This window comes from Pempheris klunzingeri, chromosome 18, assembly GCF_042242105.1.
Source record: "Pempheris klunzingeri isolate RE-2024b chromosome 18, fPemKlu1.hap1, whole genome shotgun sequence".
In the NCBI taxonomy this organism is placed as follows: Eukaryota; Metazoa; Chordata; class Actinopteri; order Acropomatiformes; family Pempheridae; genus Pempheris; species Pempheris klunzingeri.
In genome coordinates this window covers 12,210,711-12,236,990 of record NC_092029.1, presented here as the reverse complement: position 1 = coordinate 12,236,990, position 26,280 = coordinate 12,210,711, and the positions used below count along the sequence as shown (strand labels likewise).

Genomic DNA, 26,280 nt, shown 5'->3' with positions numbered 1-26,280 from the left:
ATCATTACATAGTTGCTTTTTTACTTTGTCTGTATCATACTTTTATATACCTCTTTTATTTCAAAGACCTTCAAGGTGGTAAGTGCATTTTTCTAGCCACTGCTATGGTGATGACTTTTATGAAAACTGCACCTGCACTCTGTAAACATTGGACTCCTTCAAGACGAGAAGAGTTTGACTGATGTCGTCTTTCACACAATACACTCTGTAATGTCTTAAAACTGCAAATTAATCAAATGGTGAGTGTCCTGATCCTGGCTCGGCCAGATTGATGACTGCATCAGTCAAACTCTGATGTGGAGCACTAGCTTTTTTATATTGTATGAGGAATAGAAAGAAAATGGCCTTACACAACTGCACCAAGGAATGGCTCACCCAGCACCCACTGTTCACCCAAACTGCTGAACCACCAGAAAAAGATTGCTGTATTGTTGCTGTTGCTGCATTGAGATGGATCACCCTTTTTATTTTCTACTGTATGTGCATGTTGGTGTCAAAGACAATAAATATCAATATTTTAAATGCACTGTCTAAGGAGGCAAAAAGAAATGTAAATCGTATTAGTCTTAAATATTGGAAGGAATGTCTATTTTATTACTACTTTTATACAAAACTTCCCATCCTCTAAAACACTGAAGTTTGACTGTGGGACAGTGCCTTTAGATGGCTGACAGTGAAATACAACGTGGCGTCCACAGTCTTGGGATTTTCCCAGACAATGGTTATTCTCCACATCTCTTTCCCGAGCTTTTGGGCATCATGTTGTGATTTCCTTGTATGCTAATATATTTGCTGCAAAAGCAGGTTCTCTTACGCAATAAATTCGCCATATGTGGTTCAAATTTCATCATGCATTGTGAATAATATGAGATTTTTGCACTTTGAACACAGCACAAAACAAAACACCCGACAAACAAGTTGTAATTCAAAATTCAACATTATTTTGATGCCCTCTTCTTTTCCCCTTTAACAGGAAATGAGAGTCTGCATGAAAACTATATTCAGGATAGTAAAATGGGCTTTGTCATCAATGCCATCTATGCCATGGCTCATGGCCTCCATGATATGCACAAGGAGTTGTGCCCAGGACAGACGGGACTGTGTGAGGCCATGGACCCCATCGACGGCAGCAAGTTGCTGGACTACCTGCTGAAGACGTCCTTCAGAGGAGTCTCAGGAGAGGACATTTATTTTGATGAAAACGGAGACACCCCAGGAAGGTAAGGGGATGAGGAGGGTAGTAAGAATATAGTAAAAGGCATCAACGTGGTAATAATCTGAATTTCTCCAGTCTAACACTCTCCTACTCATTAGCACGCGTGCACATGTACACATGTGTGCACCAATCTTTAGCACGAAATAATGTAATTAGTTTGGACTGGAACAGATTCAGTGCATTGCCTGCTGTGGCAGCCACTTTCATCTCTGTTCAGTCTAACGGACAGCATTTGACAGCCATGTCATTCCTTCATCAACTAGAGGTCAGGTGGAGCACGTCCTGGTTCAATATAAGAATGAGGCCACAGTGTGCACTGGCACAAGCACTTGATGTCACACTAACAGGGTTATAAGCTGTTGAGGTGACTTTGAATAAGGGAAAAGGTTTGCAAAGCCACTGAATTATTATCAACAAATTACCTGTCACTCTTTCCTCCCCCAACCCCCACATCCACTTCTCCCTCACTCCCTCTCTGGCTTTGATCTTTACCTCTCCTCCCCCTCACTCTGTCCCTCATCTGGTCTTTTTTTTTCTTTCTTACTTGATAAACTTGTTCATGCTCAACATAGTCCTTCGTCCCTCCCTCTGTCCATCCAGGTATGACATCATGAATCTACAGAGCGTGGGCGATGGTCGCTATGACTACATAAATGTGGGCTCCTGGCACGAGGGCATCTTAAGCATCGATGACAACAAGCTGTGGATGAACAGCACCGACATGGTCCGCTCGGTCTGTAGTGAACCCTGCTCCAAAGGACAGATCAAGGTGGGATTTAGATCCTCCTTAGAGCAGCATTAAATGAACTCGATCAGTGTTAATTTAGTCTGAACAACCTAAAGACTGGGGAATCAATAGTCATTAACAGTGGAGAATTTGCTGTTTGACTGTGGGGACATAAACTATCTAAAACTATCTAAAAGTGCTAATTCAATAGTGAGTCGGTTTTTATTTAAGTTCTGCTCTAACCAGCTGTTTTTTTTCTTGAAACAATGAGATGAGTTTGGTCAAGCAGACACAAACAGTATAATGAGTTAACTTGATCTTTATCAATTCCAATAATGCCAACACGAGGGGGGCAGAGCCCCCTATGCGTAATGGCAAGAATGTTTTGAGGCCTATGTTCCCTTGGTTTTCATTACCTCACAATATGTTTTTTGTTACCTCACAATAGATTTAACCTTTTCTTGCTGTGCTTTACGTTACCTTCCATCTGCCCTTCCCTCTGAGCCATATTTATTTTAACTCAGGTTTTCCCAGCACAATGCCCCAATGTGAATCAGCTCGTTGAATTTTACTTTGAACTGTTCATTATGATTTTATAGTACTACAGTGTAGCTGTCGATTGGTTCTTTTTTCATGTTGAAATCAAGTCTCCAGGAAGTGTGCTGGGCTTTGACCAAAGTGTGAAATTACAACAAGTGTGTTCTTCATGTGTTGCCATTGGGCCCAAAAAGCACTTTTCCCTCACGCTATCATGGGAAAAGCAGTTGTAAAATGGTGGATTAATGTGTTTTAGTGTCACAACCCCCACATGATGGGAATTGGATCCATTCAGTCTGATAGTATTTGGAAAGTCATAGAAGAGCCACAAATTAAATCATTGTATCCCCATTGAAGTACAACATTTTTGGGAACTACACTTATTCACTTGTTTGTCAAGAGCCAGATGAGAAGACTATGTATGCTCTCATGTATTGATACTCAATATGAAGCTAATGCCAGCAGCTAGTTAATTTAGCATAGGGAAACAGCTGGCCTTGCTCTGTCCAAGGGTGAAAAATCCATCTACAAGCACCTCTGAAGATATCTTATTCAGAACATCCAAAAAACAAAGTGTAAAAACAACAGTTTTTAGGGGGCATTGCGTGCCACGCTGTTTTTGGCCAGGACCAGTACCTTCCTGGAGACTCCACTGGTTGCCTTGTCCGTCGCACAGATTAAATATGAGTGATATAACTAGTTAATTTAGCTTTAGATGCGCTTATAGTCACATTTTCTAAGTCAAAAAGAGCCAGACTAGCTGTTTTCCCATGTTTCCAGTCTTTGTGCTAAGCTTTGCGAGCTGTCTGCTGGCGGTAGTTTCAGTGGCATCAGTCTTCTCATCTAACTCTTAACAAGAAACAGAAGAAGCATATTTTCAAAAATGGGGACCACTTTCTCTAAGAGAAAGTTATTAGAAATAATCCATCGAGGGATCCATCCTGGAGTCGAGACACTTTGCTCAAAATTAGAATTGCCTGGTGGGGAGAGGGGAAAGCACAGGATGCATCATTATGGTGCATCATATGGGGGCCGTGAATGTATGTACAAAATCTAATGGCAATACACTCAAATATTACACACCACAATTGCCATCCCTAGATTTACACCACTAAAAACAAGCAATATGCAATCACTTTACTGGTGACTATGTCACTGTTTGGATATGATGCACCCCTCTGTGAATCTGTGAATCTTGACGCATCCCATTTATTCTCTTTGGTGGTCATCCAACTCATCTTCAGCTGGCGAGTAAACTTTACTCTGTCCTACATTTTGGGATCCTGCTTCATCAATGAAATATTATGTAAAAGTGCTGCATGAAGGAGAAAATAATTTAAAAGCACATTTTTTCATGTGTAGTCTAATTGAACATGATTGGAAAAGGTTCTGAGTGTTTTCCACAAATCACTTCTGAGATTTCATGTCTAATCAGTCTGAATTATATCGCACACAAAGTTATAATTTGCACAAGGTGAACAAACCAGTTGTTGTGCCTTTCACCTTACTTGGCTGAGGAGACAGTAAATAATAAGACCTGGTATTGAGCCCAGTTTGAAGACATGCCCTGATTTGTCTCATGTGGAGCCGATTGTCTACAGTAGCTATACACCAAGTCACCCTGGGGGAAGGTGCATCCTCTCTCCTGGCTACTCATACTTTCCCCTCTATCTGTGTTGTTTCCTGCCCCACTTATCACCCTGCTTTACATATCAGAGTGCTGGTAACAGCTTCTCTGGGAGCAGAATGTAAAAGCAGCTGGGCTTGTTGTATAAACAGTGTGTCTAGGGCTCAAGAAGAAAAAAAAAACTGCACCAAAACCATTGTCTTTGATATCTCCTTGATACTGCTTACTTATTTAGGTTGCTTTGGCTGTGATATGCTTCCTTTCATGGTTTGATTGGTGTTGTGACTGCTTACTAAGATGTATGTGACCCCTCATCGTTGACAACTGGCCTCTCTGTGTGCAGGTTATTCGGAAAGGCGAGGTGAGCTGCTGTTGGATCTGCACCACATGCAAGGACAATGAATACGTCCAGGATGAGTTTACCTGCAAGGCATGTGAGCTGGGATGGTGGCCCGATGATGACCTCGCAGGTAGCCAAAACCAGACACTCTTACGCTGATCCGCTTTTGCTCTTAGGATCAATGTTCTTACCCCTTATCAACACACACTTATTATTTCACCCATTTCATGCATTCGCTCCCGGCTAACCGACCTTTCACATGCTCCCTTGTCAGGGCAGTTATATCTTATAACCCCATTCTCACTGAAACAGCACAAACCCTTTCTCTCTGACTATTTTGTGCTGTCAAAAGTCATTCTCCCCCATAAGCCAGTTTATACTTCACACCCTGGCACCTCCCTTCACTGATGCTTTTCATCATCCAGGTCCTATGACCCAGCTCTCTTAGCTTTCCCTACTTTCACACAGCTACCCAAAAAGTGGCACTGCTCACTTCCCTCCTCCGTGCTCTCCGCCTTGTTGTGACCCAGTGGTTGTTTTGACAATGATTTATTGAGTTGAGAGGAGCTCTCAGTTCCCAGGTGTAAAATCCTATTACTGCCATGAGAGGCTTGGGGATACATTTCAGCCGTCTGTCGAGGAAGAAATTCTCCTTTCACTCTCATTACATGTCCCTATCTGAAGAATAGTAATAGAGAGACTTGGTAACCTATCCTGTGCTTTCCATATGTTCACTCATTTGCTCATTTATGGCAGGTTTCTTTTTAAATACCTTTACTTTTTAACATAATTCCATTATGGTTCTTGTTTCTCTTTGACGGCAAATGCAAATTTGCCCAGAGACAATGTAAAGCAGAGGAGTAAGCTTTGTTTTTGAATTATTCAAAGGTCTTCCCAGAGCTTAGATATGACAGTATAGGTTTTTAGAGGAATAAGGGATTTGGGGATTGTGTAAGAACAGATACAGATAAGTGCATTTCATCTTTGCTGATGCCGTGCTAAGCCAAGCTGGGTGGGTGGTCAAAAGAGAACAAGCAACAGTTCACTACAGTGTGCTTCAGACACTTTCCCTTCAAGTGTGCTTCAGTGTGCTTTTGCAGAAGTGCTTTTAAATAATACTTCAGTGTAACAACTGGTTTTCATTTTCAGTTTTACATTGGTGCCTCACTAGTACCAAATTTTGAGTTGAAAATATTCACACTTCCTGAGGTTATTTTAACATTTTAGATCTCTCATGATTTGACATATTGGGAGTTAGCAATGCAGACCAGAAGTGGGTTCTCTACGTGGATAGCCTTGCTTGTGACGGCAGTGACTGTAATGCTATTAGCTGCAGCATGTAATTTATGGAGTGTTAAGCTGGGGAAGTCTAGGGATGTCAGTTTGCTCCCATTAAGCTCTACAAACTTACTCTGCGTGTTGGATGACAAGTATTCAACTAGTGCATCATGACAGAGTTGACACACATACCCACATGTCTGCACATACACATTTGGCATGACACAAAAAAATGAGACAGAAATCTGACAGAACTGGAGCTTTGTGATGTGTATGATGACGCATGCAAATTAGTTCCTGGGCAATTTTAGGCCATCCTGGAAGACTCTGATCTCTGTCACACACCTGACTTCCCTTGTGTCTCCAAATCTGTGTTGTTCTCCTCTCTCCCTTCTCTCTATTATCTTTGCACCTGTTTTAATGCACCTTTCATTCACAGAAATGTACTACACTACCAACAACACACTAACCTGATATCTGCTCTACTCTTTTCAGTTTGCCAGCCCCTGCCTTTGAAGTATCTTGACTGGGCGGATGTGGAATCCATAGTAGCAGTGGCTTTCTCCTGTGTGGGCATCCTCATCACCTCCTTTGTCACCTTTGTGTTCATCCAGTACCGTGATACACCTGTGGTTAAGTCCTCCAGCAGAGAACTCTGTTATATCATCTTGGCAGGCATCTTCCTGGGCTACATCTGTCCATTCACTTTAATTGCCCGTCCTACAGTGGCCTCCTGCTACTTGCAGCGACTCCTGGTGGGCCTTTCATCTGCCATGTGCTATTCTGCTCTGGTGACCAAAACTAACCGCATTGCCCGCATTCTGGCAGGCAGCAAGAAGAAGATCTGTACAAGGAAGCCCCGTTTCATGAGCGCCTGGGCCCAGGTGATCATCGCCTTTATGCTGATCAGTGTGCAGCTAACTCTGGAGATCACACTCATCATTCTGGAGCCTCCTGAGCCCATCAAGTCCTACCCGAGCATACGAGAGGTCTACCTCATCTGTAATACCAGCAACGTAGGCATGGTGGCTCCACTGGGCTACAACGGCCTGCTAATCATGAGCTGCACCTACTATGCCTTCAAGACGCGGAACGTCCCTGCCAATTTTAACGAGGCTAAATACATCGCCTTTACAATGTACACTACCTGCATCATCTGGTTGGCTTTTGTACCCATCTATTTTGGCTCAAACTACAAGATCATAACCACGTCCTTCTCTGTCAGCCTGAGTGTAACGGTGGCACTGGGGTGCATGTTCACACCTAAGATGTACATTATCATTGCCAAACCAGAGAGGAACGTCCGAAGCGCCTTCACCACATCTGATGTGGTGCGGATGCATGTTGGAGACGGGAAGTCTGCGGCTCAGTGTGGGAGCAACAGTTTCCTCAACATGTTCCGCCGGAAGAAGCCTGGATCTGGCAATGCCAAGTGAGTGACCTTTTACGATATTCATCTTAATAGATTCTATGTTGTTTCCTGGGGTGACTGGATAGAAACAAAGTGATAAGAAGCCTAAACACTCAAATTGTGCAGTGAGTTGTCCAAAGGGGATCTTTTCGCAATTTTTAAAATAAATTGGGGTTCAATTTTAAATGATATTGCAAGAATATTTGAGTGTTTATGCATGATGTTGATGTGCTAATGGTCAAATTTTACGTTTCCAGTACCCAATCCCAGTTGAAACTGATATACTGATTTACAGTAGGTAGTGAACACTGATTTATATAGCACATCCCCCTCCCCCCTGAGAATGAAATATTATTATTATTATATGAAATTAAGCTAAACTTAATAGAGGACTGATGGTGGGACATTTTACTGCCTTCAAAGAACAGGTCATGATAATATGTCAGTGATTATTTAAGTATAGATTTCTCACATTTAAAATACATATAAGACTTGCATATAACTTTTTTGAGATCCACAGCAATGACACATGGACAGGTGTCTAAAGTAAGGAGTGGGGCAGAGTACGAGAGTGATCCCAAAATGTTTCCGTGTTGTCTCTCACCCTTGTGATGCAGCCTTTCTAATCTTCTAACCCATTAACCGTCTAAACTGAGCAGCATACTGTCTGCGAAGTGTCTATGCTGGCAAATGTTTTGGCATGGGGGTCAATTCATCTCCTTTCCTGGAAAGCTGCACTGTCAACTGAGACACTGATATTTTTACTATCGTATAATGAGGGAGACAGTTATACACTCACCAGACCAGATGATCATAAATAGATCATAAAAAAAAATCAATGAGCTCTCCTTAAAGTTTTAAAGCGGAAAATCCATAATGCTCCACACACTCGTAGCACATGTACACAACAGAGAGGTGCAGTTGGGTTGTGTGGAGACCTTCTGCTTATTTTATTCAAGTATTCAAGTATATCATTGACTTTTGCTTCATATTGATGAATGAAATAAGTAAAAACAAATGTAAAAGTGACCATTATAGATTTGGTTGGCCCTCAGTTATTGTATTCAACAAAAGCTTATCTGGCAGTTTAAAGTATAGATTAGGAATGCCTTGCCTCTGTCATCCACTCACTTCTGAGGTAGCAAATGTTTTTGACAGTGCAGCCCTCCAAGAAGGAGATCTGCCACCCTGCTGCTTTTGGTTTATCCTGAATTAACCTCACATTTAACTCTTCTCAGCATGAATGCCCCTCCCCTCCCCACCTCTCTAACTAATCACATTAGAGCCTGTCCTAGCTCATTCTGCACTAAACTCTGTGTCGTCTGCAGGCCAGTTCGGGCACCAACTGAAATACCAAATGCATGTGTCCCATTTTAACTATAGGAGAAAATAGTTAAGGCAGGAGGAGATGAGCTGATGGCTCCTAATTCCATAAACTCAGTGTCTGAAGCAATTTGAAGATCATAATGCTGTCTGCAGCACATTATGAATCACTATGTTTGTCAAGTGCCACAGTTGATAGATGTAATGCTCTTTGGAGCTACTGACTGAACCCCGTAGCAAAGCTGTTAATGTCAAGCCACGTGGTTCAAACGTATTTTAACATGCGTCAGAAATGTTGAAATGCTGCTGCTCTGTTGTGTTGCTGCTGTGTTAATGTTGTGTTTCAGCAACCACCCCTGGTTTCCTGTGATAGTAACTTGGGTCTTTATCTCGTTCATAGTTCTAATGGCAAGTCTGTGTCATGGTCTGAATCAGGTGCAAGACACCCTCCGAGGGGGGGGAATGTGTGGCACAGACTGTCTGTGCATGTGAGGAAACAGGAAGCCGGCTTGAATCAGACGGCGGTCATCAGGCCCCTAACTAACACCCCCGACCCCCACAGTTGTGAGCCCTCCACCTGCGACCTTGGCACAGACCCCCATCTCCCCCAACAACCACGTGGTGCTAAGCCTCTATACAACCTGGCGGAGGAGGCCAACGAGGGCGATGTGCAGCGCCCCCTCTGGACTCCAACTTGCTCTGGACAGACGCAAGGCCTGGAGTCTGATTTAGATAAGCCGGCTTCTTATTTGCCCTCTCACCTGAAGGGGGGCATCACAGAGCGCTTGCAGGGGGCTGTGGTGGACACACACAGCTCCCACGTCCCTGCACTGAGTGACTACACTGCCAGGGAGGCAATCCCTGCCAACGAGCCTTTGAGCTTGACACCCTCCCAGCTTCCTTTGGCCCCTCCAATGGGAGCATTTGAATCGGACGGGCCCGAGGACGAGGACCTGGACCTCTTACACAGCTACATTTATGATGCCAAGGAGGAGGGGGAGGCGGAGGACGTGGAAAGCGAGGATTTATCTCAGAACAAGCCAACTCTGGAGGATTCTCTAGCTCTGTCCCCCCCCTCCCCCTTCAGAGACTCCGTGTGTTCGGGGGAGTCTGTCGGCAGCTCCCCCGTCATGGAATCAATGCTCGGTAGTCCTCCGAGCTCAGTCTACACCTCAGACATCCTCCGAGAGTACGCACACAGCTCCTCAACACTGTGAGAGCAAAACAGGCGCTGACACTGCTGCTGTCAGCACACTTGTGCATCACACAGACATGCATGTCCACATACAGGTTCTCACACACACACACACACACACACACACAAATACACACACACAATGTACAACAACATTATTTTATTATCATTTCAATCAAGTTTTCAAGTTTTCAACATTTATTTTCTGCTCTCTCATTTGCTTGCTTGTATTTATTACTCTGCTTTTAACCAATAAGTAAGTAGAAAAACACCAGGAACCATCAGTCCACGAGTGCTCACATTTCTGAAGGGCTGTCAGTGCACAAAGCCTTTCTGTTAAAATGTAAAACTGGGAACAGTGCCAAACCTAGTCAGCTCTAAAGCCAAATGTAGACGAATTAAGCAACACTGAGAATCATAACAAAGGATGTAGCTGTGGTTCTCATACTGGCCGAGCATGTAAGCGGTGCACGAGAAACGAACGGAGAGAGGGAACACAATTCTATGTGTCCATATGTGCAGAGTGCGCTGTAAGATACAACCAAACACCAAACTGGCTCGAAGGACCGCAATAGCTCAAGTGCATTTCATGCCAGTTTTGATTAGCTCTGCTCCTCTCTGCTGCACAGGGCTGTTCACGTGTGTAGCACAAACAGCTGCATCGAAAAACTATTTGCTTTTCGCCTTCTTTCATGAATTGATTTCACCTCAGCTTTCTCTCATCCGACCTTATCGCGATTTAAATATTACAAAGAGTTAAATTAACAAAACAAGTGCAGTAAGTTGGTTGAATATTACTTTTATGTGTTCCGTGGTGTGCTCAACATCACAAAAATGTCATCACTAAACTGAGACTCTGCTGAAGACTTGCGCTGTATGATATTTGATATGGGTATAATGTGCCAATCAAAGTTGTTATCAACCTACATCCCTGCTTTCAATTTTTTACGATGTAGCTGATACAGGTTAGCGTGATTGTAGATGATGGCAATGTTGTTTATTCGGTTTACACTCAACCATAACCATGAGAACAAGTTTTATGAACATGGGATGTGATAAAAGACCTACTTCTGCTTTCCATGCCGTGTTGGTATTTCTCATGTTTTTCTGAGTTTGCTGTGTCATTGTAAGGGAAAACACAGTACTTGTACAAGTTCTCAAAGTTTGTAATACTGTTAAGCCATCTCTTGTTTTTCACACAGGTGGTATGTTTGTAATACTGATAAATGTTTCTATATTTAGAATGTCAACAGAAGAAAAAAAAAGTTTATACATTTTGAAACTGTCCTCAGATACATGTCAAGGAGCAGTGTGTTTGGTTTTCGGGTAACTTTTAAGCTAACTTGAGTCGTATCCTCTTGAGAATATTCAGTTGTAAAAGTAACCAATGATTAGTTGCTTCTTGTAATGAGATTATACATGTTTCAATTTTGCTTAAATCTTGCATTATAAACTTATGTAGTTTTCTTGAGGTTAAGTTTCTTAGTTCTTTATCTATAAGAATGCAAATTATTTCAAAGTACAAGCCTATACAGTACATAGTGCAATTGTATTGTATTTCCAAATGTTTTTAGTCTATTATAGTGTAAGTTGTTAAATGATTTTAACCATGTAAAATATACGAGGGTGCCACCTGTTTAACACTGTCAAATCTAGAATGAAATAGGCCTTTATGTTTCGGGCAAGCTGAACAATGCTGTAAAATAAAAACTATTTATATTAAGAAGACTGATTACTGCCTGAAAACGGGGTAAGACTGCAAACATCCAAAGACTTGCCAAGCTCGATCAATATTAGTTTAGATCAGTGTTTCCAGTCAGGGATCGTTGAGAGGTTTTCAAGGCAGCTAAAGCAAAATTATACAGTTTTAAGTCCCCCTCCACTCCAAAACCTTAGATGCCAGATGGTTGTGCAGATCGACACTAAATGGCCTTTTTCTCATTCTGCTGAGTGGGAAAAGCTTCTCTGTGCTCATGTTCATACTCAGTTTGAGACGCACATGATTTTGTGACATATTCATCGATTTTGGAATTTTTCAATGAGAGAAAATTTTTTATTGTTTTATTTTTTTAGATTAACTAGTTAATTGGACTTTTTCTTCCAAGAAAAAAAAAACCCATATTGATAAAAAGTGATTTCCCCCAAACTTTCCTGAATTTAGTATTAAATGGATGTTTGTTTCTTTGTTTTAAAAAAAGCAACCATCTTTGGCTGGTGGTGGTAAAGTGATGATGATGATGATGATGATGATGACGAGTCTTCACGTGAAAACAGCTGGAGCTTTGAATGGGGAACAACAAAACAATTGTAAACCTGACAAGCTTTCTGTCATTGCAGTAACACGAGGAAGCTTGAAGTCTCTCTTACATTTCCGGGTCCTATGACTTATCAGGTGGTTGCTGAGCGGAGAGGAGGAGGAGGAGGAGGAGGAGAAGGAGAAAGCGAAAAAGAGGCAGACAAATGTAATTTGTGTAGCATCTGGCCCCCAGCCCTGAGACCAGCCCAGTCCCCCCCCACAGGAAGCCTACATGAGCGAGAAAGCAGAAGCTGCCAGAGTTTAGAGAAAAGCAGTGAGTGTCAGAGTGAGCATGGCCGGGGGCTCGGTGTCTGAGTGTAAGGAGTACTTGTTCAAAGTGCTGGTGATCGGGGAGTTAGGCGTCGGGAAAACGAGCATCATCAAACGCTACGTACACCAGCTTTTCTCCCAACACTACAGGGCGACGATCGGGGTCGACTTTGCACTAAAAGTCATCAACTGGGACAGCAAAACGCTGGTCAGGTTACAGCTGTGGGACATCGCAGGTAAGGGAGCGCTCCTCCACTTTAACCGTGTCACACTTAGTCTAAATCAGCGTTGGAGCCAGTGGATGTCAAAACGCAACTCTTTGTGCGTGACACAGAAGCGAAGTTTCACTTTCTCAGACGGCCTGCTGGAGACTTTGGAGAGATCTCTCTCAACATGTTGACTAAAACGCTTTGCAATGGCCACGGTTTTAATATTCAAGCAGAAAAAAAACACAGTCGTTTTTAGGAGGACGGTGTCAAATGTTTAATTCCCAGTTGGCAGGAGAGGAATTCCCAGCAGAAAATACCGGTTGATCATGTCTGCTCGTTGTCTTTTCCACTTAATGATCACAGCAGCTCATAATTGACAGAGGAATGTAGGTCACGTTGTTATTACCGACTGTGCGCCGCCCCTCTCCGCCAAACTCACACACAATAGTCCTGTAACATTTTCTCCAGGGAGTGGAGCTGTGTTTATGGGCCTACTGAGTCAATCACAGCCTCTTGTTTCAGTTCTTTCATGCTGCTGCTCATATTGCAGTGTCACTGCGATATTCTTCAGATGTCCCATGTGATCCCTGTGTTTCTGGAAGGGTTTAAGTAAACTTCAGTAACTTTGCCTCAAAGCTCCTAAACCCGGCACACACACACATACACACACACACACACACACACACACACACACACACACATACATACATACAACACACACACACACCAACCTGTGCATTCCAGCAGCTTGGGTAAGCAAGCCAAGAGAAATCAGAGCAGTGTAAATAAAAGTTTCTCGCACGCAGGCAGCCCTGCTCAAACTCTCACAGTTTGTCTTCTCCAGGCACTAAAATAACACTCAACAAACAGGGGAGTCTGGAAGTGATCTGCTTGAGAGGGCAGGTGAGAGGAGGAAGTGAGCGAAGATGAGAAGCAGGCCAACAAAACGACTAACCTTTAAATCGCAAGTGTCAACCGAGCTGACGGACGCAGTGAGGGCGAATCAGCAAGAATGAGGGTGTAACGTGGGGTGCTGGGTGGGTGAGGGGTGGCTGTGATGTCCCATTAGCTTCTATCTTTTCATGTTTGATCTGCAGTATCTGCATAACCAAAGATTTATCTGGCATTAGGCTGTGTGAAATCGCTCAGTCACATACAGTATACTGGAGCTCAAAAGGCCTCTTTATGGTGGATGCATAATGACATCACATGGTTTCAGGGCCCTTGTGTTTGCGTCTAGTCTGCCATGAAAATGTCAAAATGGACTTTTTTGCATATGCTCTTGGTGGCTCTAGATTTGGGCATTTATGTAGTGATATTGCTGTATTTATAAATGACACCTCTACTATTCAAACAGAGACAGTTTACCAATGCAAATTGTATTGTGTGTCCAATCAGCGGCAGATGATCATGATCTCACATGTCCAGAGGGAGACTACGAGTAGTTAATTATTCTCTGAGAGGGAAGTATTTGAAGAAAGGAGTGTGGCTAAATGGTTAAGTATATGTTTACAGGGTTCAACAACATAAAAGAAGAAAACAGGACGGCAACTAACAATTATGGACACGATAAACTGTGTTTTCTGAAGTTTTTCCAAAACATTCACAATGGTTGAACATCGCCATGTGCAAGTGATTTAGCTTGCCCCGCAGAGAATAGGGATTGTTTCTAGTACATGCTGTTCAGCCAGAAGTGGCTGTTATAGCCACTCATCTGGCCTCGCGGTTAATGTTTTATTGTCTGGGAAGTCTGTGAGATTGGGAGATGTGGGCCATATTGAAAGAGTTATTGATAGCCGTGATTGTTTCTCCTGTCCGTGCAGCACAGATTGTTTTTCCACCAGTGGAGGGATGGTATCAAGATGAAGGAATTTTCTATTGACAAGACCGTAACTTACTCTGCCTCTAGTTATGTTCTATTCATACTTACTAACGCTGCCGTGGTTGAGCAGGTCCCTCCTCTCCCTCAATCAAACAAACCTCATATGCTGAGACAGATCAGGGCAGATGGTTAGAAGACTGCTGTTTTTATATTTATTCCGTCGCTTCCAGCAGTGACAGAAAGGGAGCGGACAATTGTGTGTGTGTGTGTGTGTGTGTGTGTGTGTGTGTGTGTGTGTGTGTGTGTGTGTGTGTGTGTGTGTGTGTGTGTGTGTGTGTGTGTGTGTGTGTGTGTGTGTGTGTGTGTGTGTGTGTGTGTGTGTGTGTGTGTGTGTGTGTGTGTGTGTGTGTGTGTGTGTGATCGTCGCAACAACTTGCATGTCTGTCACCGACTGATTGGCAGTGTGGGCTCCACTCCCCACTGTCACTTGGACCCTGGCAGCATGAGCTCAGTGTGCAGGGGCATCTGTGACTGAGTGCCAGGGAAAGCCGTCTGCCTGTCACAGCCAGACAGCACCCGATCAGAGGATCTGTGAGGGTAAATAAAAGTCTGACACACACACACACACACACACAAACTTAGATAGACTGCTATCATAGAGACGAGGAAACCTGCTTGGGCGAATAGAGGCATCTCCATGCACACACACTCTGACCAGAGAGAAAGTTTGAGGTTAGATGACACAGATACTAAAGCTCATTATTCACACCTACACCAAGGCCTGGCTTGAGGACACTCGGAGGATAAAATAAGTAATGAAACGTGGGTGTGAAAGAGTGAATGCTGGAGGTATATTTGCCAAGTCATTAAGACCAGCCATTAAGCCATTTAATCGTGCAGAAAAGGAGTGGAATTATCTTCTTGGCAACACTAAGAGCATCTTCAGAGTTGCATTGTCTTTTACCAACCTTAATAATAATTACAGTCTTGAAGAAATGATAGTAATCAGAGGCTTGTACAAGATGGGGGCACCATGGAAGTCAGTGTGAAGCTTGCTGTTTTCCCTCCCCTTTTCACTGTGAATTGCTATTCTCTCCTGGATTTGTCTCGGCTAGTGGACAGGATGATTATCACCATGGTACATAGTGTAAAAAAGCCTGCACCTTTTAGGACCAAACATTCCTGCTGGAGTGGGAGGTCGCACATTGACAGGATGTGTGGAGTGGATGCTGTCACACTGTTAACCCACAGTCCTTCCACCCCACCCCACCCCACCCCTCAAACCAAGAGGTCCCAAGATAAATCTGAGGGGGTCATAGGATAATTAAAGGGATAATAAAAGAAACACAGCATTCAGTTTATCTTTTGCTGTTTTTGGCTCATTGGCTTTTTTTTTAAGATACAAGATACTTTTACCTTTTTAGACTTCAAACTAAGCAAAATCAGGACCTCGTGTCCACACTATAACCTGTGACAACGGGGCGTAAGTACACATGATTTGTTGTAAAGGGGTCAAACATCAAAAATGTTTGGTCTTTAAATAGTCACAAGAAAATCAAAAAGATTTCAGTCAAACCTTAACAGTGATGTCTTCTAATTGCTTGTTTATCTGACAGACCTCCAAATCCTAATAATATTCACTTTACTGTCACATTCAATAAAAACACTGTATTCTCACAAATGAGACGGTGAAACCAGGTTATGTTTGGCATTTTGCTCGAGCACTTAATGATAAGTTGATAAATGAAAAGTATCTTTAAGCCGGGAGCCACTGAGCAAAACCTGTTCACTGCCAAGCTATTTCAGATCCCTTTGACAGTTCGACCTGCGCTTACTAAAAGTGATGATGAAGCCTTTTCAAGCACACAATGTGACAAACAAAGAAGGAGAAAGTGAAGGAGCAAAGGTTTGTGGCCACAAAGAATGAAGAGTGAACTGCAAGCAGCAGAGAGCACAGTATACAGACCAATTTAACGTGTCTCTGTAAAGTGCTGGGCTACCAAGGCTTCGACAGGAGAGCTTCAGTGCTCCTTGGTACAGATTTTACAAGTCTTTGGAATGTGTAATGATTCTACTTAAGATTCTACGACAAATATTATCGTTTTGAGCTAAATTCCTTCAACCTTGTGCCAAGGCTTTATGTTGATCAGCCCTTACCAACCCTCCAGCTGAAGGTGAGGGGAAACCAGCGTAACACCACTTAAAGGTTGGGGATTTTCCCTCAGTTCAGATTCTGTTCAGTGCTAAAGGCTGTAGTAAGCTGTAGTAAGTCACTTCTCACATGCTACTCAGTGGAATTTGAACGTGCTGGTCATGTGCTGTTCAGAGTCTCTCTTTTAAAGCTCGTGCTGAACACCACCTTAACGACTGGACCCTGTGCCGTCTTTGCTATTTTAGTTGTTGGGAGGGCGTGTGGGGAAGTTTCACAACCAGTTGCCTCTTAACAACAGACGGAGACTGCTGCTGTTGCTACTGCCATGTCTGGCTTGGACAGTTTCTATGGCAACCCACCCACAGGATAGCGATATGTACGACCGTAGAGGAAACTGGGGTTGCTAGGGCTATGGATAATGATGAGACTTTTCTTTCTGTTTCTCCCACACAACAAACAGAGCCGATACTGTGGCTGTAACTAAACCGTTTTTTGTTTTGTTTTGTTTTGTTTTCATCAAGTAGTTCTGTAAACTGAAGATTACCCAGAATGCCTAACTGTACTTGAGGTCATGCACCAGTACTCATCAGTGTGGTAGACTGAACTGAAATGTCCTTGTTCAAAGCCACAATAGTTCACTGTGGCTCTTTACGGTCAGACTCAGACGTACTTCTCTTTAGTTTGTAGGCATGTTGAGCGTTTGGCGTCTTTGTTGTCTCCCGTAGTCGTGGTCCTCTGTGTCATTCACTGGGTAAATACTCCATTGTTCATAGTTTTTTCTATTCCTGTGTTTTAGGGTTATTAGGTTAGCATCATATGACACACATTCATGTTTTTAATATCTTTTTATTTACCCCTTTATATGAGACATTTCATACATGTCTTGTGTACGATTGTAATGAGCACATTAAAAAGAATACACATCATCAGAATAATATAGAATACCATTGAATTGATACGATTCACCATCTATCACCTTTATTGACCTCTCTCTGAGCTATATGTGGGAACTGCAAAAGACGCAACCAGTTTGCTAATTAGAGCAAACTTGAAGTGAGGACGTGGTTTAAAAAGAAGTCGATCTACGGAGTGATAGCTGGTCTAGACTCACTGCGAGGAAATCATTTATTTTCTACCAGCTATTGACAGAAATGCACAGCCATTATCAACTGTATAAATCCATAAAAGAAAGACAGATCAAAATGTTTATTGTTCTATTGAATTCCCGTGTTTGACCAGTATGTACCATCAAAGGATAAGTCTGATGATATTGTAGAACTACAATTACACATTTGGACATTTGGACTGTTGGATGGACGAAAGAAGACAATTAAAGAGTCTGCTTAGGCTGGAATTATACAGCATTTTTCACTATTTTCTGACATAAACAAAACAATTATTTGATTTGTTGAGAAAATAATTGGCAGATTTATCAATACTGAAATAATCATTAGTAGCAGCTCTAAATCTATATTTTTCTCATTGTCACCAAATTCCGTGAAAGTACCAAAACTGACAATGAACTTATCCTGCTAACACTGAAGCTTATTCCTCCGTGCTATAGAACTCCATCGTTGACCAAAAACTGATGCACAACATTGCACTGAGTGACCTGCATATTGGAGTATGGGCACTGTAGTTTATTTTTAGTAAATCCCACGTTTACCATGCTGCTGTCGTAAATGGAGCACTAGAGCCCCAAATCTGCAGCTGAAAATGGTCCTGTTGTTCTTCAGCAACAGGACTGTGTCTATTAAATGCTGCAGAATGATTATCAGGACTTTCTTATGGCACTTATGGCAAAGGTCAGGCATCATGGGATTTGCTGTCATTTAATGTTAGTGACTTCTGCGTGGAACCACAGCACCATATCAATACCCCAAATAACTCATTACAGCCTACAACATAAAAGTGTGCCTGTATGAGTGTGCGCGTGCTTGCACGTGTGCAAATGCAATCGGTGATATTGATTGATATCATCACCCCATGTGTCAGCTCGCTCCCAGGAGGAGTGAGGTTAACACCCCAAGACTGACTTGCTAACACACCACCCCACAAGTAAGGACTGGGCATGTCAGACAATCAAGTGAAGTGCTGAATGTAAACGGTGACATGCTGTCATTGACTCTTAGTGTTTATCTGCAGTTCCAAAAATAAATTAATCAATCTTATTATCAGCAGTAATTAGCTTCTTAAATCCAAACAAGAGGATAGTTAGTTAAAAAACCTAAAGCACAGAGTGATGTGTTTTTGGGCAACCTTGCAATTTTGACACCATATATAAACCAGCTCCTAGTCCAAGGTGAGCATGCAAAAATAAAACTGTCATGGCTTTTTGCCGTAGCACAAAAGCACTTTTTGGATGATATGGAAGTCGGTACCTAATAATGGGGCCACTGAACAATCCTTATTCAGTTAATTGGTGAAGGTAAGTTTCTTTCATTGAGCTGAATAAAACATGGAAAACTGAAGTAGTGTAGCAGCTTTTTGTAGAATTTCTTTAAAGCTGAAAATGTTTGAGTTTGCCCCATTGGTCAACACTGTTCTTCACTCTGTTCTAGCTAAGCATCATATTGATCTCTGTCAAACCTTGAAATAGAATAAAAAGAAATCAAGTACCTTGAAAAATGTTAAGCCAGTTATTTCCTTCCATAATCTGCCTTTACCTCCACTCAGCTGGAAGTATGAGCTCTACAAAGCCTGGAAATGAAAGCTTTATTTCAGTCTATCGGCTCTTTATCCCACTGTGTCGTGTCTCTGGTGAATTCACCTGGGGTTATATCAGCTAAAATTAGACTCTCAATTATGAGCAATTACCGTCAGGCCTGTGGGCCCCGCAGTGTATTCACTCTCTTGCTCACACCCGCACTGCGCCACGCCACTCCAGTTCCTTGCGTGGTTGGGTAAGTACTGCTATCTACAGTAAAGTGAAAGTGTGCTGGGACAAGCTGTGCTCACGGTTCCTCAATCTTTTTCTTGGGTCATTTTCTATTTGTAACTGGGCTCTAGTGGAGGCTGTGAATGGTATCATACAGCGTACAATTACACTTTCCCCGTAGGCTTTCTTAAATCGGAGCAGGTAGCAAAAATATGTGCTACAGTAGATCTGTTAAATGCTACCTCAAGTCATAAGAAGCTTTATATAACTGCAGGGACTGAATCTGAAAAGTAGAAGCAGGTCCGTTAAAGGTGCAATCTGTAGTCAAATGTAAAAAAGTGATCGTCCTTACCAGTAAAAATTAAAACACACCACCCCAGTAGTTTAACAGATCTTTAACCGTGTTAAGCTCATGTTCAGAGTTGTGTGTGATCACACAGTATAACTAATATTGGCATATGCAAGCTTGAAAAAAAGGAACCGCATTTGGAAGATTACGCAAGATCGCGTGTCTGAGAAACTGATTTATGTGGGAAAAAAACCCCCAGCTGCTGCCTTCATAAGAGAGTCCAACCAACCATAATCTTCCATCTAACTTTGAATGTAAAAGTGCTTCAGTTGTTTTTGGAGTTCTGTCTCTAACCTGAAACGTATAATAGATGTTATTGTACCCATAGGTTCCTGGCATGAAAATTAATTATTTTAAAGAATTCTCACAACTTTCTGTCTGAAAATGTTTTTCTTTGAGCATTTAAAACCCAGACTGTCTAAGTCACAGATTATGATTCACAGGTGTTGCCTGTTCATGCTTGAACTCAGTTATTCTAGCTGCAGGCAGTATTGACACACCTAACTGTCTAATCATCCAGTAAAAGATCACAGGGCCTATTTCTCAGTTTTTGACCCACCTGTTTTGGTTGCATTATTAGGTAACCACCTAATATGTTCACCACAGTGGTTAGTACAGGATAAATCTGGGGGTATTCTGGTGGTATTGTAGCCAAAGCCTGATGTAGCGCATTCACCTGTACCATAGACAACATTTTTGCTCAAAAGCTATTGAAAACACACCATTGTGACATTTTTCTTCATAATTGTAAACTTGGGTGCTGTATGTTTATTTTGAGTTGATCCCATAAACATCATCCTGCTGCTGGAAATACACAGAGGTGTAACAAATCCACAGCTGAAAATAGTCCCGCGGAGTGCACTATTGACTCCTATTTGAGTTGTGTTTGCTAAAAACGACAGTGCCCAGCTGTTTTTTTTTAATTCACCTTGGAAACTGAAAGTATACGTTCTTGATGTGTCTTTGAAAAGAAGGAGAAGACAGAACAAAAAGTTTTGTAGGCTGAGAGCAACATACAGACTAGGGAAATTTGAGAGTATGTAGAGATGGACTAAAACACTTGGTTTTGGTGTTTTCATGGGTTTTGTTGGAGAAGCATTATTGTTTTAATTGTTTTTTAATTTAGGATATAATTTTCCTCCAACTTCAGAACTTAAGACCAAATATAGCAAGTCTAAGTGGGGAGAGGTGGAGGCTCCACTTGTAAGGGCTGCTCTTTGCAATGCCTAGCAATAAACACATCTGCTGCAGAAAAGCAAAGGGAGGTTAAATGACTGAAAGATGAACAGGAGACGGGCCCGACTGCTACATGTGATTAAATGTGTAAATATAATTATCTGAGGCAGAAATCAAGGGATCTTTTCATCAGATAGGTATGCGTGAAAGCGTGACATCAGCCAAGTGCCTCAACTTGCCAGCTGAACTGCTGATCATAGATTCACTTCCCCACAATGAGGCACTGTGTTGTACGCCTCAGTGCACACTTAAGGTGAAGTGATATGGGCAGACGTAAAGGTATGTTAGAGTGCTGTTCCTGGCAAAGAGCCCATTTCCTCTTTAAGGTTTCATTTTGAACATGCTGATTAAAGCAGAGAGATTCCCATGGAAATCTGAATTCATTGTGACTACAGTTATTATCATTTCCCATAATGTGGTGGTGTCTAAAAGAAACGGCACTTTAAGTATGAAATAAAATGTACTATATAACGAACAAATGTATTGCATCATTGTTTAGCAGAGGAATATGGATGAGGAGTTGTGATGGGAATACAATCAGGAGATTAAGAGAAGTATAAAACGAACCCTAAAAGTGGTCCAGCTGTGTTTTGAGAAGAGGCCCTCGTAGATTAATAATGACATCTCATATCCAGCTGGTAATTCCCCTTGCTTTGCCTTTGTGAAATATCACCTCAGACTTTCTCAGAGAATGACTAGAGAGAATGGGCTTATTATTATGGCAGATTACTTTTGCCATTCTCTGAGGGTGGAAAAGTAGGTCGAATAAGAACCATCTCTACCCTCATCGTTTTCTGGCTACATTTAGTGGAAGAAAATTGTTGAGCTCTCGCTGAGTTGTGACAGAATGAAAAGGGAAATGAGAATGAAATATTCAGTGTTTCACCATTTACTGTGGCTGAGAAGTTTAATCACATCTGCTTTTGAAGGATTCATCACACCCATGTATATATTTATTTATTTATTTAAATATATATATATATATATATATATATATATATATATATATATATATATATATATATATATGTGTGTATATTTATATTTTTTATTTATTTTTTTTAATCTTCCATAAACCCCAAACCATGTTACTCGTCTGGATTTTAGATGCTGTGTAAAAATGCAAATATTCCACTGCATTCTCTTCCTATCCCCCAGGTCAGGAGCGATTTGGGAACATGACGCGAGTGTACTACAAAGAGGCTGTGGGGGCATTTGTGGTGTTCGATGTGACAAGGGGCTCCACGTTTGAGGCAGTTTCTAAATGGAAGCATGACCTGGACAGCAAGGTGAAGCTGGCTAATGGCAACCCCATCCCTTCAGTGCTGCTCGCCAATAAATGCGACCAGAAGAAAGAGAGCTCCAACAACACAGCCCTAATGGACAATTTCTGCAAAGAGACTGGCTTTCTGGGCTGGTTTGAAACCTCAGCTAAGGTGAGAGATCAATACATTAGAAAGGGAAGCTATTAGTTGCACATACAGAATGCAAAAAATAGATCCCTGGGCTTTTACATACATTCGTATCTATACACTTTTGTACACTTTAAACCAGCCACAACATGAAGTTACCAAAGGTAGAGCTCTTGCATCACATGTATAAATATTTTCTTTAAACCGTCTTGAGTTACGGTCCAAACATGGCTTGTTATGTTTTCAAATCTTATTTCACGCATGAACGTGACTTGTGTTTGTGGCATATCAGATGTGAGACAGGCTTTGAAATGCCAACATAGCTGCGTCAAAATAAAATGAGCCACTGGACTTCTGTTGTGAAGACATTCTGCCATTTTACTGAATGGCTTCTTTACTTGTTCATGACAAACAGGAAATCCTCTGAAGTTATCCTGCGGTGAAGCCCGGTCCTCTCTGCATGGTGTAATCACACTGGTTACACTGTGGAGATTGTGAAATAGTTAAATTTTGTATTTCAGTATTTCACTGTTCAGTTTGTAGTATAAGAATAAAGTAGAGACAAGAATGAGATCTCCAATGTTTCTCAAATCTTTAAAACTCTGACAAATGATGCTTCTAGAGTTTTGTGACAGGAAACTTGTGAAAGACATTTTTTTTAAATTCTGCAGTCTTTTCCATTCATGCACAACATCTATGTTATCTTTCCAACCGGTGAAAAGATTTGTTGGACAGCTGGTGTGATAAGGTATCACGTGACATTGATTGATGTTGCAGCCCAGAGCTGTGAGGGGTGGAGGGGTCTCCCTCTGAAAGATAATGTTCTGTAATGTTTCCAGGTCCCAGTGTGACAGGCACGGTGTTGCTGTTGGTCGTATCTTTGCAGAGTTGGTTCGGGTTAGATCATTTTGGCTGCCTCTCACTTCAGCAAAGGTTCGGTTGAGAGATAAGTTAATACATGTAAGGGCCAAAGCATATCTAATTGTCTAGTCAGTCGTTATGGAGGAAGAATTCAGATCAGATCAGATTTCCACCACAAGTAGAATTCCTCAATGCAAAATTTGCAAAGTTTTACTGGAAACAAAATGGATGTACTGTGTAATATGTGTCAAAAGTGAAAGCGCTCATTAGCCAGAATGACCCCTGTCAATGTTGTATTATTATATTATGGGATCATGATTATTGATGCAAAGCTGTTGTAGTTAGTCTGTGGTGCAAACTCATTATGTCATAATATCGGAGTGATCGGCAGGTAACTGTGTGAGGGCACAAACAAACGACTTCCTTTTGAGAGATGCAGTCATGTCTGACCAGCGCTTGTTTCATGACAAGTCAAATGTTCATCATCTTAACTGCGAGACTCTGGTGTGTCTTTTTTGCAGTCTCGGTCTCGTCCTTCAAAGGAACTTTTACACGTCAGTAAGCCAAAAGGCTGTTGCAAATGCACGCATTAAACTTGATTAAGTCATTCCAAATAAGCGTAGGCCCTGCAGCTGTGTCACGTGCTGTGTCATGTGAAGTGTGTGCGTGTGATGTGTGGAAAGCCTGTTCTCGCCGTTTCCTTTCAGTGAGTGCAATGAAGCGTTGTTGCTGTGTGTGCCTGTCAAGCTGGTGGTTTAACTTAGACAACACCAACTTGTGAGTGGAGTTCTGTCAATGAAATTTTCTCTCTGTTTTTCTTCCTCTAACTTTCCACTTTCAAAAAAGTGGTACAAGAGAAAACGACACAATCATGATGAGAGATGCATTGTTATCATCATAGTTGTGTGATATTTGGGGCTGAGGCAGGTCACTCAACAATACACTAATAGTGGTGAAAATAAAAGTAATTTTATTCTATATAAGCATTTTTAAAGCATCTCAGTTCAATAAAAATCCACAGTTTTATGCTTAGGCCTTGTAAATATGTTACTGTAGAGTGTGTAGAAAGGCCATTAATATTCATTTCTTCCTCAACCCACGGGATGACAGCTTTTGGCCACAGTGTCAAGGACAAAGCTGGCAAATGGCAGTTTTTACCTTGTCTCTGTTGGCCTCGGATTGACTTCCTGGAAACCGCCTCTGTCTCCCAGCTATTACTTTAACAGGCTGGATCTTATAAAGGGGTTTAGTGGACTAGTTTCTGACAGCACAAGCACGGATGGGAAAGCAGAAGCAAGGAAAAGGACTTGTGACCGTTTTGTCGCTAAGGTGTAAATGTACAACATTTATTTTTTAAATGAATACCTTATCACCACTCTGATCTTTTTCTAGGACAACATCAACGTGGACGAGGCAGCACGTTTCCTGGTAGAGAATATCTTGGCTAATGACAAAGGTTTGCCATATGAAGAGAGCAATGGAGAGCGGATCAAACTGGAGCAGGAGACTGTGGCCGCTGAGAGCAAGTCGGGCTGCTGCTAACACAGCACATCACATTAGCCATCCGCCTCCCTTTGGCAGGTTCCCACTCGCCTGTGGCTCTCAGCCCTCTGCTGCAGAGGAATATGAATTTTTTTGGGTCTTCAAAGCTCCAGGATCTTCTCCTCCCTGCACTGACGCCCATTTGACCTGCACATCCAAGTTTCTCATTGTAGCTTTCCCCACACCAGAATATAAGCCCAGTTTTATCATGATGTTGTTGCAAATGTTGTCACTGCCTCTCACCAGGCTTTCTGTCCAACACATCTTAATCACAGCATCTTTATTGTTGTGTTTCTCTCACTGCATATTTTCCTGATTGTGTATTCCACCAACTATAAACCCCACCCAGCCCTCCACACTTGAACCCTGCTGTTTTTCCCCACCGTTTTCCTGGCAGCCCACGAAGCCCTGGACTGTACCACTCCTAAACTAAGCCAAAAGCTGAGAAACACAAACTAGGAAACAACCTGTAGCCTCTTAGTTTCTGTCACTTTGGTCTACTCTCTCACTCTCCTTGTAATTTAGCATTTATCTGTGAAAGAAGACACTTTATTGTTCAGTGCTTCTGAAGTATTTCTTCAGTTGACATCGATAATGCCCCTTAAACAATCATTTTTTCCAGCACGCTCATGTTTGTGTTTCCAGCTGTTCTTTAGACTACTGTGTAAAAAGTAAGCAAACAGGAGTTAAGTGTTATCAGAGTGTTATCATATCTCACATTGTCATGTCTTTATGCCATATTTTCTCTGATATAATGTGCCATAATACCATTTTGTGTTATGTTTGTTATGGGGGAACAATTTTTGTTCTCACAGGAACCAGACAGACGGTGCAGTACTTCCAGAAAAAAAAACTCTAACGGTACTACATGAGACAATGAGAAATCTGTTTGATTGTCTTTCCACTGGTATGAAAATGTAGATCTGATTTACAAAATGTATTTTTTATAATGTGTTGGGTCATGCATTGGAAAACCGGTGAGATATCATAAACACTGAATCAGATAGAGGCCTACAATCTCTTGTACATACAGTTGGGACGGTAATCTGTGTGATCAGATGAAATATGAAGGATTTTTTTTAACAAGCAGTTGAGATTAAGTTTACATGTGAAAATACTGAAAATCTACGAGACCAAAATAGAATAAACATTTTAACAGTTGTGTGTTGTCTAGTAGTGATTAGCCTGTTTGAACAAATGTATTTATCTGCCTAATTGATGAAATGTCAAATGTATTTGTAAATGTATCGACACAACAGTGGAGCAATGTTGGCTTTGCACAACATTCTCCAAATCGTACATAATCCATTCTGCCATATAACCTGCTAATAGACAAACTATGTACTATATACTGAAAGCATCGTTTTTTGGCACAAATACAGTATAAATATTTTGTTTCACTGATTAGATTTATGCTTCATTGTCCCAAACAAGTGAGCAAAATCAGATTATAAAATTCATTGGTTTTTACAGGCACATAGACATATTGGATCAAGCCTGCTGAGCTGGGATTATGAACACATTTCTTATTCACATATTGTACATGCAATACAGCTTGGTGCAGGTGATTGCAGATTCTTGTGACTTAGATCTAAAAAA

The 26,280-nt window shown here is 41.7% G+C and overlaps 2 protein-coding genes across 2 annotated transcripts in view; both read left to right on the top strand.

The window, feature by feature from the left end:
* grm1a (glutamate receptor, metabotropic 1a) overlaps window positions 1-9,676 on the top strand; it is a 28,530-nt gene extending 18,854 nt beyond the window's left edge. Inside the window, exons 4-8 of the mRNA XM_070849190.1 lie at window positions 974-1,220; window positions 1,817-1,985; window positions 4,451-4,577; window positions 6,221-7,157; window positions 8,860-9,676. Coding sequence (XP_070705291.1) covers window positions 974-1,220; window positions 1,817-1,985; window positions 4,451-4,577; window positions 6,221-7,157; window positions 8,860-9,676 — 2,297 coding nt within the window. The remainder of the gene's footprint in view (window positions 1-973; window positions 1,221-1,816; window positions 1,986-4,450; window positions 4,578-6,220; window positions 7,158-8,859) is intronic.
* Window positions 9,677-12,077: 2,401 nt separating this feature from the next.
* rab32a (RAB32a, member RAS oncogene family) lies at window positions 12,078-25,843 on the top strand. Its single transcript, XM_070849125.1, has 3 exons — window positions 12,078-12,456; window positions 22,025-22,302; window positions 24,532-25,843. The coding sequence occupies exons 1-3, from the start codon at window positions 12,243-12,245 to the stop codon at window positions 24,679-24,681; spliced, it is 642 nt and encodes a 213-aa protein (XP_070705226.1). The 5' UTR covers window positions 12,078-12,242; the 3' UTR covers window positions 24,682-25,843.
* Window positions 25,844-26,280: the final 437 nt, after the last annotated feature.

Excerpts from the sequence above, each read along its gene's own strand:
- rab32a (XM_070849125.1), top strand. The coding sequence starts at position 12,243 with ATGGCCGGGGGCTCGGTGTCTGAGTGTAAGGAGTACTTGTTCAAAGTG. Across the intron at positions 12,457-22,024 it reads ACAGCTGTGGGACATCGCAG|GTCAGGAGCGATTTGGGAAC; the intron begins GTAAGGGAGCGC and ends CCTATCCCCCAG. Across the intron at positions 22,303-24,531 it reads GGTTTGAAACCTCAGCTAAG|GACAACATCAACGTGGACGA; the intron begins GTGAGAGATCAA and ends ATCTTTTTCTAG.